We start from the raw sequence: 16037 nt of genomic DNA on the forward strand, positions 1-16037 counted from the left end.
ACAGCTACTTGTTAAATAACAAATGCTGCAGAGTTTTTGAGACCAGTAGTCTGTAGACCAGTAGCTTAGTTGTACTGATTTGTTGAGGTGTCTGTGGTGCAACGAGAAAAGTGGCAGTGGCAGCATACCATTCATAATTTGTTTTAAATGTTTTATTCATTGTGTAGGCCTACTGTACATGGTAAATGAACTGCACTTCTATAGCTCTTTTATCCAAAGCGCTTTACAATGAAGGCCTCTCATTCACCTATTCACACACACACATATACACACCAATGTTGGCAGCTGCCATGCAAGGAGCTAGCCTGCTCATTGGGAGCAATTTGGGGTAGAAAGAGAGAAAGAGAGAGAAAGAGAGAGGGAGATGATGATGATGATGATTGCTTATAAAGCAACAACAAAGGCTCCATGTGTGTCTGCCTCTTTATTGGCCCGTGTCCAGTATGTCAACACACTCAGATTGGTCCCATAAAACGCGGCGTAGAGTCCTCAAATGACCTCACACACTGTAATGCTGTACAACATTGACAAGCCACAGTGTTTATTATGATTGAAATGCTGAGGAGAGAACAGGTGAACTGAAACAGGTGATGAATACCTTTGGTGTCGCCCAGGGTCAAACTGTACATGATGATTTAAAGCTTTATTGGCTTAGGCTTTGATACAACAAACGGCAGTGTGGGCTTGATTTATAAAACAGTTATTTCAAACACAGTTATCTATTACAGTTAGTAATTGTATCTCTTCATGTGGTGGCTGTTGAGTACTTTAAAATCAACAAGATAGGAATTGACTATTTCAGTTCAACTGAAAGAAAGGTGATCTTAACTGGCCGAGTCCATGGGAGCCTGAGAGGAGCAGGGGTCAGGGGTCAGGGTGACTGGCATGTAGTCTGGGTATTAAGTACCTGGCTGAAAATAAGGAACTGTTTATCAACAGCAGCAAATACAAACAAGCCAGAAAGTAAAGGAAAGCGGTTCCATTCAAAGCAAAGCCAGGAAAACAAACGAACAAGCGCGGTCAAAAATAACACAGGCATTACTGATCATCCTTTCTCATTCTTTGTCATTTTTGAACATAGAAGAAATTCTTTGTGACGGCCTTATGACCAAATCGATCATATACAGTATTCAGCTCACAGCCTCTGGAAACCTCAGAGAGCAGGATTCCTTTTGATTGCTTCTTTGTAAATGTCCGAAAATAGAGGGATAACAAGAAAAGAAAGCCTACATCTAGTATGTTACCGTCGGTACTGCAGAGTGTTATCTGAATGAACGTACGTTACAGTGTCATGCTGCTCTGACTGCTAAAAAAGCTTGGCCTTCTTTTTCATGTCGTTGCGTTTCCAGAGGGGAAGCCTGTCAAAGTCCTGGATCTCCATTCCAAAGATGTCAAAGAACGTTTCAGGCGCTAAGTGACGCTGGAGTGAGAAGAGAGGTTGAGAAAACAAGAGGGGGTGGGGAGGGTTGAGGGGTTCTGGTTAGCATTGAAGCTTCTGAGGTCATGGAAACATTCTCAAGAAGCCATATGGTAGACTACTGTATAAGTAGACAATCCAGTATCAGTAGCAGAAACGATACCTCTAGTCTGGTTCTGTCGACCTCCCTGGGAAGTTTAGCTCGCCCTCTACTGGTTATCAAGAGCATTTCATATGGAAAGACCTTCAAAAGGAGACACTCCATCAGTAGATGATAACAATTAGTAATAGCACTGCTTCAATCAAAAGCACTACAGTACCTTTAGTTACTCATACTCTATCAATTCTATACTGTTTGAAAATAATGTTTTGGTGAGGGGAAACACTGGATTGAAAAAAAAAGTTTGTGTGTGAGTAAAGGTTGGGAGTGAAGGTCGCAGAAGCATCTCCAGATCATTTGATTAACAGCTGAGTGTGGGGTAGGTGCAGGGTACGCTACCAGGAGAGGGACAGCGAGGGCAATGTTGTGGATCTTCAGAATAATACAGTGCAAAAGGGCAAAAACATAAAAGTAGCTAATCATAGAAAGCAGCTTTTAGTGAATCTTACTGATATGCTCTTATAATCAGCAACAAAAGTGTTTTTGCTCATATTCACCACAGATAACGGTATCCATCCATTAATACAGTACTATACCGTTTATACTGCAGCAATATGAGTCGTATACTTCAATAGTATAATGTGTGGTGTTGGATTTTCCACTGTATGTTACATACAGAATCCAGCAGCCACTCTGTAGTGAGTTCATGTGCAAATGAGCATGGATAAGCTAGCATGGATAAGCCAGCATGGATAAGCCAGCATGGATAAGCCAGCATGCTAAGCGAGATAGAAGGGGCTCAGCAGCTCCTGCCTACTCTGCCCAGCCTCTGGATCGGTTGCACAGCAGCATGTTGCGAAGAGGGGTTGCCTGGGTTTGGACCGGCTAACTGCACTCTGCTCTACACAGGCAGAGTAGGCTACACGGACACTAACGCCTTAGATCGGTCATGGCTCAAGTGAACCCTTCCGTTCCTCCTGTTAAAGATCCTAAAACTGTAGTTGTAACTGGACATCTCGCTTTTTATTTAGCCCTGCTGCTTCTTATTTTATAAGCTGATTCATCAAAAAACACTCCCCTTGTTTTTTAAATGATGTTCAGTTTTGATAGATAAAGTTAACTGTGATTCCAATACTGTACATATTGTCACTGAGATCACCAAACACCGTGGGCAACAATATCTCAAGGAGAATTATGGTGAAGTCTGATATGATACCTAGATTATGATGTAATGTAAAGAAATTAGATACTTGCTTTTGGTTCCAACATATTAGGCATAGATACTCCCCTGTCCATTCTTGCAACAGCTGCACGGCCGTCCTTAATGTGCTACACAGGACAGAACACACACACACACACACACACACATGTAATATAGTGGCAGAGGATGGGGGGGAGGGTGCTGTTCACAGCTGGCCTAGCCTTATTAGATGGGGCAAGTCACTGGTTAATTCAGGTAGTACTGGTTTCATTAGTTATATCAGGGACTTGTAAACATGAGTAGCCTTTGCGTATGTGTCCAGAATAATGTCTCTCTAGGAAACCCAGCTAGACTTGTGAAAGCGCTCCTACAGTATGCTGCATTCACGTGCTCCTCGGATGGTCCAATTTCTCCGAGTTGTGAAGTCGTTCTTCCGACTTTGGTGTGTTCATGAGCTATTAAGTTGTAATATGGGAACAACATGGATGCTACAAAGAACATTGTATTTCATTGCCCAGGGCATTTAAACAACCTGCTGGTAGCTGTTTTTAGTTTTTGCGTGAGAATAAAGAGCAAAGGATTCCCTGAAGCACAACGATATTGCTTTACCTGACTTGTTGAATAACTTTAACTAATGTAGATCACTACGTGGACAGCAACTAATGCTTACAACCTAATACCATATGGCTTACTGTAACTAAGAAATTACGTGAGACACAAATAAACTGTTTATTACCATCACAACTAAACATTTAACCTACTTTCATCCGCTACTTCCCGCCTATGACGTCAGAAGTCGGCAAGTCGTGTACCAAAATGTTTGCCGACTTGTTCCGACATGGGACATGGGAGGCGTTCATGTGAATTTTCCCAGTCGGGAACTCTTTTTCCCCAATTATTCCGACAGCACATGAATGCAGCATTAGACTAGAAATGATGCCACACCTTTCTTTCAACATGAACTCGAATGAGAAGTTTGGTTTGACTTGAGACATTAGGCAACAAAGTGATGACAAGAACAAACAAACAAACAAACAAACAAACAAACAAACAGTTGCTACATAGCATGTAGTGTGCAGTACCATGGAGTGAGGTCTTCTTAGGACCGGAGGGGGGGTACTACACTAGCAGCATGCAGAGACACTCTACCACATGCACTGCTAGTTGACTGACACAACAATGCAGCAAGCATTTAGCATGGGGCATGTGAGTAGCAGTCACGGTAGTGTGAGGTAGGGTGAAAGGTCACGGTAGTGTGAGGTAGGGTGAAAGGTCACGGTAGTGTGAGGTAAAGGTGAAAGGGGACAAGCAGATGAGAGACATACCTGAAACTCTGCAAGACAAAATGAGACAGAGAATGAGGCTCACCGTCAACGGCCTTTCTTATTACATCTGCTGTATCAAAACCTGCCTGGACCACTATTCAAACATATAACACGCCACAAATATTACAAATCCTGTGAGCGGAAGTTATATTGAACAGAACCTCTATTTGTCGGCACTCACCTCTCCCTCCCACACACATGTCCCCATAGCTGTTGGACTGGGTGAAGTCAGTGGACTGGGGCTGAGGAAGTAGAGACAACATTAGAAGTACCAACAATAAACACCCACAGACCCGTTTCAGACCCTGGGGGTTTCTACAACCCAACCAGGCATCAATCAAGTCCCAGCTACGCGTGTGGCTGGATCAACAGCGTCACGGTGTGAGGGTTGTGTTTCCGTCAGGTCTTACCCGGTGTAAGCCATTCCGTCCGTAACCGGGCAGCGACGATGTTTTGGAGGGAGAGGTCGCTTCTGAAAAGCCAAGTGTATGAAGTTGTGAACAAAAACACTAAATGGAAACCAACATATTTCAAGTTTGAGTGATTTAATAGCACATCTTTTAGTCAGGCGTGGAGTTACTGTAGGAGACGGCAGCGCCCTGCTTTGTAGTTAGGGTTACGTTATTCTACATGACCTGATTCTATATGATCTAATCTGTGCATGGCTATATTTCTCCTCTAATTGAACAGGGAATCACATATAGAACAATATCTCTTTATCAAGGGATCCCTGCGTCATACATGCATATACAGCACAATCTAAAACAATTTACAACATAACAGATATGTAACATATGATGAGGCTGGTGCGTATGTAAGCGAGTGAAACGTGGAGTACTAGCTGGTGAAACGCACTCCTCAGAGGAGCGCTGACAGTCCCTCCAAGAGGGACGTCCCTGTTGGCGCAACTGTCAGCGCGTCCAAGCGGGACACCCGGGTTCTAATCCCACCCTGGGCATGCAGATGGGTCACACGTGTACCTCCATCACAGTTGGTCTGCTTGGGGTCGTAGCGCGGAGCAGAGAGGCTGCGGGCATGGCGTTCCCTAATCTGCTCCTTCTCCATCTCCTCCTTCAGAATGAGCTTCCCCAGGCCAGACTGGATCTGCCAGCACGCAGCCACAAACACACCGCACTGTGTATTCCTCATACACATGACAAGTTCAACTTCAACTCCTGGAACACAACCACAGGAGCAGCCTTCTGTGTGTGTGTGTGTGTGTGTGTGTGTGTGTGTGTGTGTGTGTGTGTGTGTGTGTGTGTGTGTGTGTGTGTGTGTGTGTGTGAGTGTGCGTGTGTGAGTGCTGTTTCTCTGACCTTGTTGAGGTGTTCCTCCTGCAGCTGTTTTTTTTTCAGGGCTTCCTCCTCCTCCTCCTCCTTGGACCGTCTCCTCCCATCTGGCCCTGTGGGAGTACACATGCACCGAAATGAAGCAACACACACACACACACACACACACACACACACACAAATACACACACATCCCGATACACACACACACACACACACACACACACACAAACACACACACACAAACACACACACACATACACACCCCGACACACACACACACACACACACACACACACACACAAACACCCACCCTGACACACACACAAACAAACACACACACACATACACACCCCGACACACACACACACACACACACACACAGACCACCCCCCACACACACACACAAAACAGTACAAAAATAACAGCTTTTTCTTGGGGCGTGTAGTATGGATGGAATGATGTTGGCTGTCTGCAGTACTGTACATCATAATGAGATGCTTCATGAATAATAATTCCATCTGTGAACATACTGATCATACTGATCTCAGCAGGACACTGCCCAGGAAGTACTGCACAGCGAGGGCTATGGGGTCAACAGCACAGACAGGGAACAGGACGGAGGAAGAGCACAAATGAGAGACAGAGCTGACCAGACGGACAGACGAGTAACATGGCAACACTAGGAATCGGCCGCAAGACATCCACGTGGTGAAGCATCACGCAGACGCTGAGATTCCTCTGATCCTATCCCTGACTGAATTTCAACACACGGAACAAGCAGAGGGGATAAGCCTTCCGTTTGAAGCCTCAGTCTCAGTTATCTCTGTCCGGATCATTTGTGACGGATAGATTTGAAGCAGTTTGTTTAAAAGATTAAAAGAAAAATGCACACACAAAAAAAAATGATGCAACCGAAGCTCCTACAAGCATAAAAGCGACATGATACAGTCAGCCTCTGAAGGAGCACAGCTCAGCGATGCCCAACCGCCCCCCCCCCCCCCCCCCCCCCCCCCTCGCATGCAGCAAAGCTTGTGTGTGTGTGGGGGGGGGGGTTCAAGCCAGACAGAGCAGCTGAGGCGTACAGACACAGCGGCTGAGGCCTGGTTATTCAGGGCGTACAGACACAGCGGCCAACTAGGGAGGGCGGAGCCTACTGTACCTAAGGTGGCTCGTGAGGGCGAGGAGAGCCAGAGGTCGCTGACCTCACTCGGCGGCGAGTCGACGTCGGGGGATGGGGCGTGGGCGGCGGGGAAGGTGGCGGATCTGATGATGTCATCAGACGACTTTCTTTGGGGCGCTAGCGTGGCTGAGTCTAGGGTTGGGCAACCAGGGGGGAACTGGACTATCAGTGACCTGGGTGCGAGTGTCTGAGCACCACAAGTGAACATCTCAACATCATCTGGTCTGAGAAGACGCCTCGGGCCTCTGGGTAATGACGGGAATACATACTGTTCTACGCCAGAGTTCTGTAAACACCTACAGTAGGCTATAGTGATTGTATGTTTGAATTTGCTAGCTAATGCTAACGCTAGCTTGGAGATGATTGGTCAGTGAGTGTGAAGCTACGATTCAGAGTGCGTTGGGGCCAGAGAGAGACTTCAAACATAGCTGACAACACTGGGGGTGGTTAGATGTAGCCTGGTAAGCCATCCTGACCTGGCTGGTTGTTTACCAGGTTATGTTAAATGGAGAACAGTTAGAACAAACAGAGGTCTATGGGGCGATTAACACACGTTACATCAGAAACCATCAGGAACAGGAGACAGACACTGCTAACAGACATGGCAGAAAGAGTGAACCAAACGTTTCACATCACTAAAGGCTTTAGACCTAGCCAGTCAACTTCTGACATGTCTATAAGAATGGATTCAAATGTACCGTGTTGTTTGTAGATCGGTGGTTTTCTGTAGATGTTGATCCCCTGGTCTGAAAGCATAAAGCAGACATCAAACAAGAGTAGAACATAATCTGTTTCGTGCACAAAACATTCACTGACCAGGTCATCATGGAGTGCACCTCCCTTTGGTGATGTGTTAAATAGCACAGACAGAGATTTGCTTAATGATTTGGTTCCAAAGACTACAAACTATCCCTCCTATATAAGACTATAGTACGTATAGTTGAGAAATGCTGATGTCATGCTCCCTCTATCGACCAGGAGCAGGAAGAAAGCAAGAGTGGGCATTGAAATGGAAAAGTGGAAAAGATGGCTGAGAGAGAGAGAGAGAGAGAGATACAGAGAGAGAGAGACAATAGAGAGGCACACAGGAAGAGACTGACAGACAGAGAGAGAGAGAGCGAGAGGGAGAGAGACAGAGAGAGGGGGGGAGAGAGAGAGAGAGAGGAAGAGAGACAGACGGAAATAGGGGGAGAGAGAGAGAGAGAGAGAGAGAAAGGCTCTGAGGCATGCAGTAAGGTAGCAGTGACAGGGTGTGCTCTAGTGCTCCAGCTGGCTCCTACCTGGAAGGTGGAAATGTTTAGGGGTCAGGGAGGGAGGCGGGGTGTCGGGCCGGCTGTCAGGCCGGGGGGGGAGGAGGGGGGAGCTCCGGCCGCTTGGCGGGTCAGCGCCTCCGGTGAAAAGAACCAAGAGCAGAATGTGAGGAAATCATAGGCTCGGAGAGAGAGCGACGTGAATGGGAGCAATGGAACTGGACACACTCTGGCAGAGGGAGGAAGATCCGGCCTTGAGAACTGCTGGGGGGGGGGGGGGCAGGGATGGGGGTGGTCGTCGTGCTGCCAGTGCAGCCAAGGCGTCAGACGAGACGAGCCTGGACCACACCGCGCGCCCTCCAGCATGCTACCACAACACTTCAAAACACAAGAGGCTTTGAGAACCACCTTTCTAAAACTCCAGAATCTAGGACGAACCAGGCCACTCAAAAGGTGTCTCGCAGCATACAGCTACACATACACATTTAAATAATGCCTCCGATTCTCATTGGAGGCTGGACAACAACCCAAGACCATGCAGGCCATCGTAACAGACAGATCGGTCAGACAGATGGCACGGGACGTACTGTATGTGATTGATGAGACAAGCATGCGGAACCATCAACCCGGCTAAATGCAAAACACTCTGGCCAAAAAACAAATGGTGACCTGGGGGGAAGAGACATGTCTCTCTGAGGTGAAAGGTCAAATTTGTTAATTCCTTGGCGGCTGGGGAGGGGGGCGGGGGTGAGCACATGCCATGGGGTGACGGCTGATCACAGTTGAGTTTGATGAGTTTGACAGGCATCATGACGTCAGCCTGTCCGTCTGTACTGGTGGTGATGGGGCCACAGCTGAGTTGGGGGGGGGGCTTACCTTGGCTATGGGGAAGGAAGTGATGTCTGAATGGGGAGGTGGGGCGGGAGTCACTGTGGCTGGAGCCCACACTGTTACTGCACAGGGAGGAGCAGAGCTTCTGCATGCCCGTCAGAGCCTCTGCAGGGCAGGGAGGGGGAGGAGGAGTGAGGAGGTGGAAGGAGGTGCAGGGCCAGGGACACCACCCAGGACCAGGCAACAGAGAGGGAGATTAATGAGGAGGTTGGGGAGCGCAGGGGGAGAAGGGGAGGAGAGGAGAAATACAGATATCAGGAGTCTAAACCAGGAAATGAGGGCGGGAAGGAAGGAGCATCTGAGGGAGAAAACGTTGATTACCAGAGATACCAGAGATGCCAGAGAAATAAACAAAGACAAAATCAGGAAGTAGGCCAAGTGTTGTTACAGCACCATGAGAGGTTAGTGTGAGAGGGTCCCGTGTTGTTACAGTGTTGTTACAGCACCATGAGAGGTTAGTGTGAGAGGGTCCTGTGTTGTTACAGTGTTGTTACAGCACAATGAGAGGTTATTATGAGAGTCATGTGTTGTTACAGTGTTGTTACAGCACAATGAGAGGTTATTATGAGAGTCATGTGTTGTTACAGTGTTGTTACAGCACAATGAGAGGTTATTATGAGAGTCATGTGTTGTTACAGTGTTGTTACAGCACAATGAGAGGTTATTATGAGAGTCATGTGTTGTTACAGTGTTGTTACAGCACCAGGAGAGGTTATTATGAGAGTCATGTGTTGTTACAGTGTTGTTACAGCACAATGAGAGGTTATTATGAGTCATGTGCTGTTACAGTATTGTTACAGCACAATGAGGGGTTATTATGAGAGTCTTGTGTTGTTACAGTGTTGTTACAGCACAATGAGAGGTTATTATGAGAGTCATGTGTTGTTACAGTGTTGTTACAGCACCATGATAGGTTAGTGTGAGAGGATCATGTGTTGTTACAGTGTTGTTACAGCACCATGAGAGGCTAGTGTGAGAGTCATGTGTTGTTACAGTGTTATTATAGCACCTTGACAGGTTAGTGAGAGAGGGTTATATTGTTACAACAGCATGACAGGTTAGTGTGAGAGTGTCATGTGTTGTTACAGTGTTTTTACAACAGCATGACAGGTTAGTGTGAGAGGATAATGTTACAACAGCATGACAGGTTAGTGTGAGAAAGTCATGTTACAACAGAATGTTAGATTAGTGTGAAAGGGTCACGTTTTGTTACAGTGTTATTACAGCACCATGACAGGTTAGTGCACCATGACAGGATCATGTCAAGGAGCTAATAGTGAGGAGTTCAACAAGGATTCACTTGAACTAAACCAGGTGTGTCACTCCTGTGCCATGTGCACAAGTAGCACAACATTCTTTGCAGAGTACGGCACTTACACATATGAGTGTAGGCTTACAGTGCACATGGGAATCATCGCTGACTCTGTCTCTCTCTCTCACACACACACACACACACACACACACACACACACACACACACACACACACACACAGACATGGATGCCTCTATCTGGTGACCTCTCCCTCACACACACACACACACCCACACACACACACACACACACACACACACACACACACACAGATAATGACAGCGCTCAGAGGCGTATTCTGTACACACATTATTCACCTGGTCTGTGGAAATGCTGTGGCGACCGTGACAACGTTGGTGTGTAACTATGACGATTATAGACAGGTGATCCGATGGAGCCCTGACTGGTGGACCTCTGGAGGATGCGTTCCCTCCTGTCAGAACAGCCCTGTGGGGAGGGGGGGGGCTCAAAACAAGCTCACCTCTAGACATGGCCTGGGCTAACGGAACGTGCACGGAGTGAACGCTGGAGGGGGTGTTTTGTTTGTCATTACAGACATGCGCTCACCTCAGCAGACGGCGTGGGGGACATGTTTCTTGAGGACTGTCAGAGAGATCACATTAGTGTCGATTACTATGTTTTCTTTTCCCTCAAGGTAACAGATATCCACAGAACATGCACGGTATCAGTCATCATGATCACGTGTCTCTGGGGAGGTGACGGGCCTCTTACCCTGTCGTCTGGCGTGAGGAGACGCTCCCTCCTGGCGGTGTGGATCTGTGGGCACAGACAAGTACTCAGAGCTGGCATCAACACTAGCCCTGACTCAACACTGGCCATGTCGCAACACTAGCCCTGACTCAACACTGACCCTGTCTCAACACTGGCCCTGTTTCAACACTAGTCCTGTTTCAACACTGGCCCTGTCTCAACACTAGATGACCTTCCAGGGCTGTCCATGCTTTATGAGAGAACAGAAGGCCCATAATGAGTGAATGCCAGGATGTAAGTGTGAATGCCATCGCTGTGAGAGAGTTTCGCCGACAAACACATACTGTACCTAGACCGTTTTCCACATGCTAAAAGAGGGTGTCTAGCTCTAGTATCATGTATTGTCCTGTACATGAACTGTACACACACACACACACTCACACACACATACACACACACACACACACACACACATACACACGTGAGGCATGCATGTAGCAGGACACACATGGATGCCCCTTGTCTGGTTACCTCTCCCATGTTCTCCCTCTCCTCTCTCACGTCAAGGGCGGTGGTGTACATGGGCTCATAGGTAATCAGATCAGGACGCTCGATGTCATAAATGGCTTTGACTTTAGGGATGGCGGCTAGGTCCCTGTAATCAAGGATCTCATTGTCTACTTTTGCCTAGGGAGACAGACAGACAAAACAGACATGATACACAGATTCACACGCAGAGGCGAGAGGTATTTACCTACTGTAGAAGCACACAACTAACTAATCAGGTCAAGGTACGGTAATCAGGACCAGAACTAGACTAGTGGTAAGGATCTATGTGCAGTGAGGCTTTGCTGTAATATTCAATAGTCTCCACAACATCAGACAAAGCTTCTTATGGGTTGTCTTTGGTCAAAGCAAAGCAAAAAAAACGTTCAACATAGTTGAAGACTGATTACTTCCTGCCGCTGAGAGTATGCTGCACAAAAACGCAGCAGATAAATTAAAAACTGTGCCTTTGTGAGGTGTTACATTTCAAACATTTGGCACAGTGATGGCATTGTATTGTACCTCTTTATAGGCATTTTTCTACCAAAAATGTTTTGCACTGGTCAGGGGGTACTTGGCTGAAAAAAATATTTCAAAGGGGGTACATTATTGAAAAGGTTTGAGAACCAGTTTGAGAACATGTACATTGTGAGGAGCTGGTAAACAGCAAACCCGACCACAATATTTGCGAGACATTCTAGAAGTAGAGGTTCTACTGGACCCGGGTGGACAGAACTCACATAGATGGTATGACCCGGTGAGCCAGGAACGCTTGAACCAGGTCTGGAACAGATACTCTCGGATGACGACCTCGTAGGCTGCGGGGGACACGACCCGGGATGGAGGTTAGTGAATGGGTCGTACGAGGAATGAGACAGCACAGCCTCAGTCAGTCCACAACAAACGCTGGCTACTTGATCTTCTTCAGCTATTTGACTCATACTGTAGCACCCCGTCTTCTGAAAATCACCCTGCAAATGGTGGATGGATGAACGACACACTTCCAGTCAACGGCTCCACTATAGGTGCAACACACCAGAAGGGGGATACACAGCTTGACCCTTGACCCTCATCTAGTAAATCCATCCTCACGGTCGGTAGATCCTACAGGATCTCCGTGTTGGTTCGCAGCGGCGTCATTCATCTGTCGCCGCCCGCCCGCAGAGTGAATGACGGCGTTTGCGGCGTGATTTAATGCTCTTAAGAGCCGCATGCCTGCTAGTGGGGAAATGTAGACTTAAGATGGCACCAGCAGCCCTGGATTCATGTACACAATGCAGTTACGACATGATGCTGTACATATGTGTTCTCACAACTTGGCTGAATGGGGGATGGGTGGGTTATTTGGGTGACGGTTTCTTCTTGCGCGTGACGCCTGGTCCTCCAAATGTGTCTAGCTTGACCCCATGCCTCTTCCCCGTGAGGATGGTGGATGGGGCCAGGTCTGGGTCAGGCTGAATGGATCATGGCCAGGGGCTATGCTGCAGTGATGAATGGCTCTAACTATGTGAGAGACACATCCTCCGGCAGAGGGCATCATGTCCTATGAGCGGTACATGGAGACCCACGGGGTGATGCCATCGGACAGCCCACAGCGAACACAGTACCTGCCTTTCTGTTCTGTGGAGGAGCAACACAGACGGGGGCAACAGCTGTGAAGGAACGGAGAGGGAGGGGTCACAGGGGGGTCACACACCCTGACTCAGAGCTCACACAGACACACATACACACACACACACACACACACACACGCATTCACACACACACATGCATGCATTCATACACACATTCACTCACACATACACACACACGCACACACACACACACACACACACACACACACACACACACACACACACACATGCATTCAAACACACACACAGGGCGGCTGTATAGCTCAGGGGTAGTGCGGGTCGTCCAATGATCGTAGGGTCGGTGGTTCGAATCCCGGCTCCTCCTGACTGCATGTCGAAGTGTCCTTGGGCAAGACACTGAACCCCAAATTGCTCCCAATGAGCAGGCTAGCACCTTGCATGGCAGCTGCCACCATTGGTGTGTGAATGTGTGTGTGAATGGGTGAATGAGAGGCCTTCATTGTAAAGCGCTTTGGATAAAAGCGCTATATAAGTGCAGTCCATTTACCATTTACCATTACACACACGCATGCATTCATACACACATTCACTCACACACACACACGCACACGCACACACACACACCCTGACTCAGAGCTCACACACGCATTCACACATGCATTCACACACACACACACACACACACACACACACACACACACACACACACACACACTGCATGTGCAAACACACACACACACAGTCATAACCACCAGAGTGGAGGAGATAGTCCATACAGACAGAGGCAGATTTGAGGTCAAAGGGGGGGGGGGGGGTCTGTACCCTCTGACAAAGCCTGTCACATGTCCTGAATCAAAACACACAGAAAAGAGACTTGCGCATATTAAGGACAAGGACAATGCGGCTGGCGGCCGGGTCCCTACCCTGTCCCTGTGTCTCTCCTCTGTTCTGGTGGAGTTCTTACAGCCAGGATGCCACACGGTCGATCCTGTGGGGATTGGGGGGGGGGGGTGACAAAGATGGAGATTCAGAACAAGAGACAATGGCGGCCATGACAGTCCGGCTCCTCCCACCTCCGCCGGGGGCGAATGGCTCGCTCACCCTGTAGGTACATCTCCTCTCCCTCCGTGAACATCTGGTTACACCTGCTGCATCGCGCACAGCTGGGGTGGTAGTGCTTGTCTCCTGCCTAGAAACACACACACACAAACACACACACACACACACACAAGGGCTGGAATAACACTTTGATGAAATTAACATTTAACGAGGTAAACTGGTATGTCAAAAGGGCTCTAGCATGATCAAGCGCTTTACTGTAAGATAGCTTCCCTCTCTCTCTGTTTAAACTCTCTTGTCGTGGCAGGCTGCAGTGCTTAGAGAGGCTGCCATAGCCAGCTGCTTTGCATGCTGGGTGTCGCATCTGACAAAGGCTTTTAGGATCGGGAGGCTGAACGGCGAGAGAGATAGATACCCAAATGGGCCGGCCCAACAGGCGTTCTCCTGCACACACACATGCATACACACACACACGCACACAGACACAGACACACACACACACACACACACACACACACACAAGTGGCCCCTCTCTGATATGGACACATTTGCATTCCCCATTTCAGCCACCTGCGAGAGTCTAAAGCATCTCGTAACCCATGGACACTGTTACTGAGGTAACACATTTAGAATGCTATGACAGGAACCAGAGGAAACATATTACAACACAGAGAGACAGGTTTACATCCAGAGAGGAAGTCTCAGCAGTGTAGGCTACATACTGTAAGTGTGTGTATGTATGTGTGTGTGTGTGTGTGTGTGTGTGTGTGTGTGTGTGTGTGTGTGTGTGTGTATGTATGTGTGTGTGTGTGTGTGTGTGTGTGTGTGTGTGTGTGTGTGTGTGTGTGTGCGTGCGTGCGTGTGTGCATGTGTGGGTGTGTATTATTGAGTGTGAGAGAGAAAAGACAGGTTACCAAAAACAGATGACCAAAAAGTCTTTCACAACATCCTGCAAACAACCTCCCATCATGTTTAAAGCAGAAGTTAGACTTAAAACCTATCAAGACCAACACGTATTTACAGCAAAAAGTCACCATAGACACCTACACCTTCTATATGTTACATGCACATCACACCCCACAGGACGGCACACACATTAGAGAAACACCCCAGATATCACAATACAGGCGAATATCACAAAATTTGAAAACTGGCAAAAGCAAGTCTGTGTGAATTCGTAAGAAATGTTTTAGACTACATTCCTGAGGGACGTTCTAGGCTGCGTAGAACTCTGACCTACCTGACGTGAAGGGTTCATACTGTATGATGCAGGGGTGCAGTATTTTGTGTGTGTGGGTCGAGAAGATCTCCAGGTCCATAGAATAACGTTCACACCTTACTGCTAGGAACGCAGCGCTATCTCTACACAGGGAGCCAATCAGCGGACAGAAGTGGCCAGAGGGATGTGTGTGTTGTGTGTGTTTGCTGATTGGCTTACCTCCAGCACCTTCCCTGTGATAAACTGATGACACGCCTCACACTGGATCCCAAAATTAATCTGGTAGTCTTTCTCACAGTAGGGGGCGCCGTCCCTACAAAGACAAAGGGGTTGGACTGTGTTAAAACAAAATGGCCCCTGAAAAAGTCTGACTTTGACTGTGCTTCATAGTCTGTAAACAGGCACTATGATAATATGTGAACAGGGACTATGATAGTCTGTGAACAGGGACTATGATAATATGTGAACAGGGACTATGATAGTCTGTGAACAAGGACTATGATAGTCTGTGAACAGGGACTATGATAGTCTGTGAACAGGGACTATGATAATATGTGAACAGGGACTATGATAGTCTGTGAACAAGGACTATGTGATAGTCTGTGAACAGGGACTATGATAGTCTGTGAACAGGGACTATGATAGTCTGTGAACAGGGACTATGATAGTCTGTGAACAGGGACTATGATAGTCTGTGAACAGGGACTGTGATAGTCTGTGAACAGGGACTGTGATAGTCTGTGAACAGGGACTATGATGGTCTGTGAACAGGGACTGTGATAGTCTGTGAACAGGGACTATGATAGTCTGTGAACAGGGACTGTGATAGTCTGTGAACAGGGACTGTGATAGTCTGTGAACAGGGACTGTGATAGTCTGTGAACAGGGACTATGATGGTCTGTGAACAGGGACTGTGATAGTCTGTGAACAGGGACTA

The 16037-nt window shown here is 47.6% G+C and overlaps 1 protein-coding gene across 1 annotated transcript in view; it reads right to left on the reverse strand.

Moving 5' to 3' along the window:
• Positions 1-175: 175 nt before the first annotated feature.
• Positions 176-16037, reverse strand: part of ablim1a (actin binding LIM protein 1a) — a gene marked incomplete at its 5' end in the record, with an annotated part of 32483 nt that continues 16621 nt past the window's right edge. The window contains 19 exons of the mRNA XM_084457519.1: positions 176-1420; positions 1581-1661; positions 2772-2846; positions 4044-4051; positions 4225-4285; positions 4454-4515; positions 5024-5147; positions 5360-5445; positions 7214-7261; positions 7796-7903; positions 8642-8761; positions 10287-10416; positions 10537-10572; positions 10702-10746; positions 11212-11367; positions 11967-12044; positions 13745-13809; positions 13923-14010; positions 15319-15412. Of these exons, the coding sequence (XP_084313645.1) occupies positions 1307-1420; positions 1581-1661; positions 2772-2846; positions 4044-4051; positions 4225-4285; positions 4454-4515; positions 5024-5147; positions 5360-5445; positions 7214-7261; positions 7796-7903; positions 8642-8761; positions 10287-10416; positions 10537-10572; positions 10702-10746; positions 11212-11367; positions 11967-12044; positions 13745-13809; positions 13923-14010; positions 15319-15412 (1579 nt within the window). The 3' untranslated portion in view covers positions 176-1306. The remainder of the gene's footprint in view (positions 1421-1580; positions 1662-2771; positions 2847-4043; positions 4052-4224; positions 4286-4453; positions 4516-5023; positions 5148-5359; positions 5446-7213; positions 7262-7795; positions 7904-8641; positions 8762-10286; positions 10417-10536; positions 10573-10701; positions 10747-11211; positions 11368-11966; positions 12045-13744; positions 13810-13922; positions 14011-15318; positions 15413-16037) is intronic.

The sequence above is a fragment of the Borostomias antarcticus genome (assembly GCF_949987555.1).
Source record: "Borostomias antarcticus genome assembly, chromosome: 2".
Classification (NCBI taxonomy): domain Eukaryota; kingdom Metazoa; phylum Chordata; class Actinopteri; order Stomiiformes; family Stomiidae; genus Borostomias; species Borostomias antarcticus.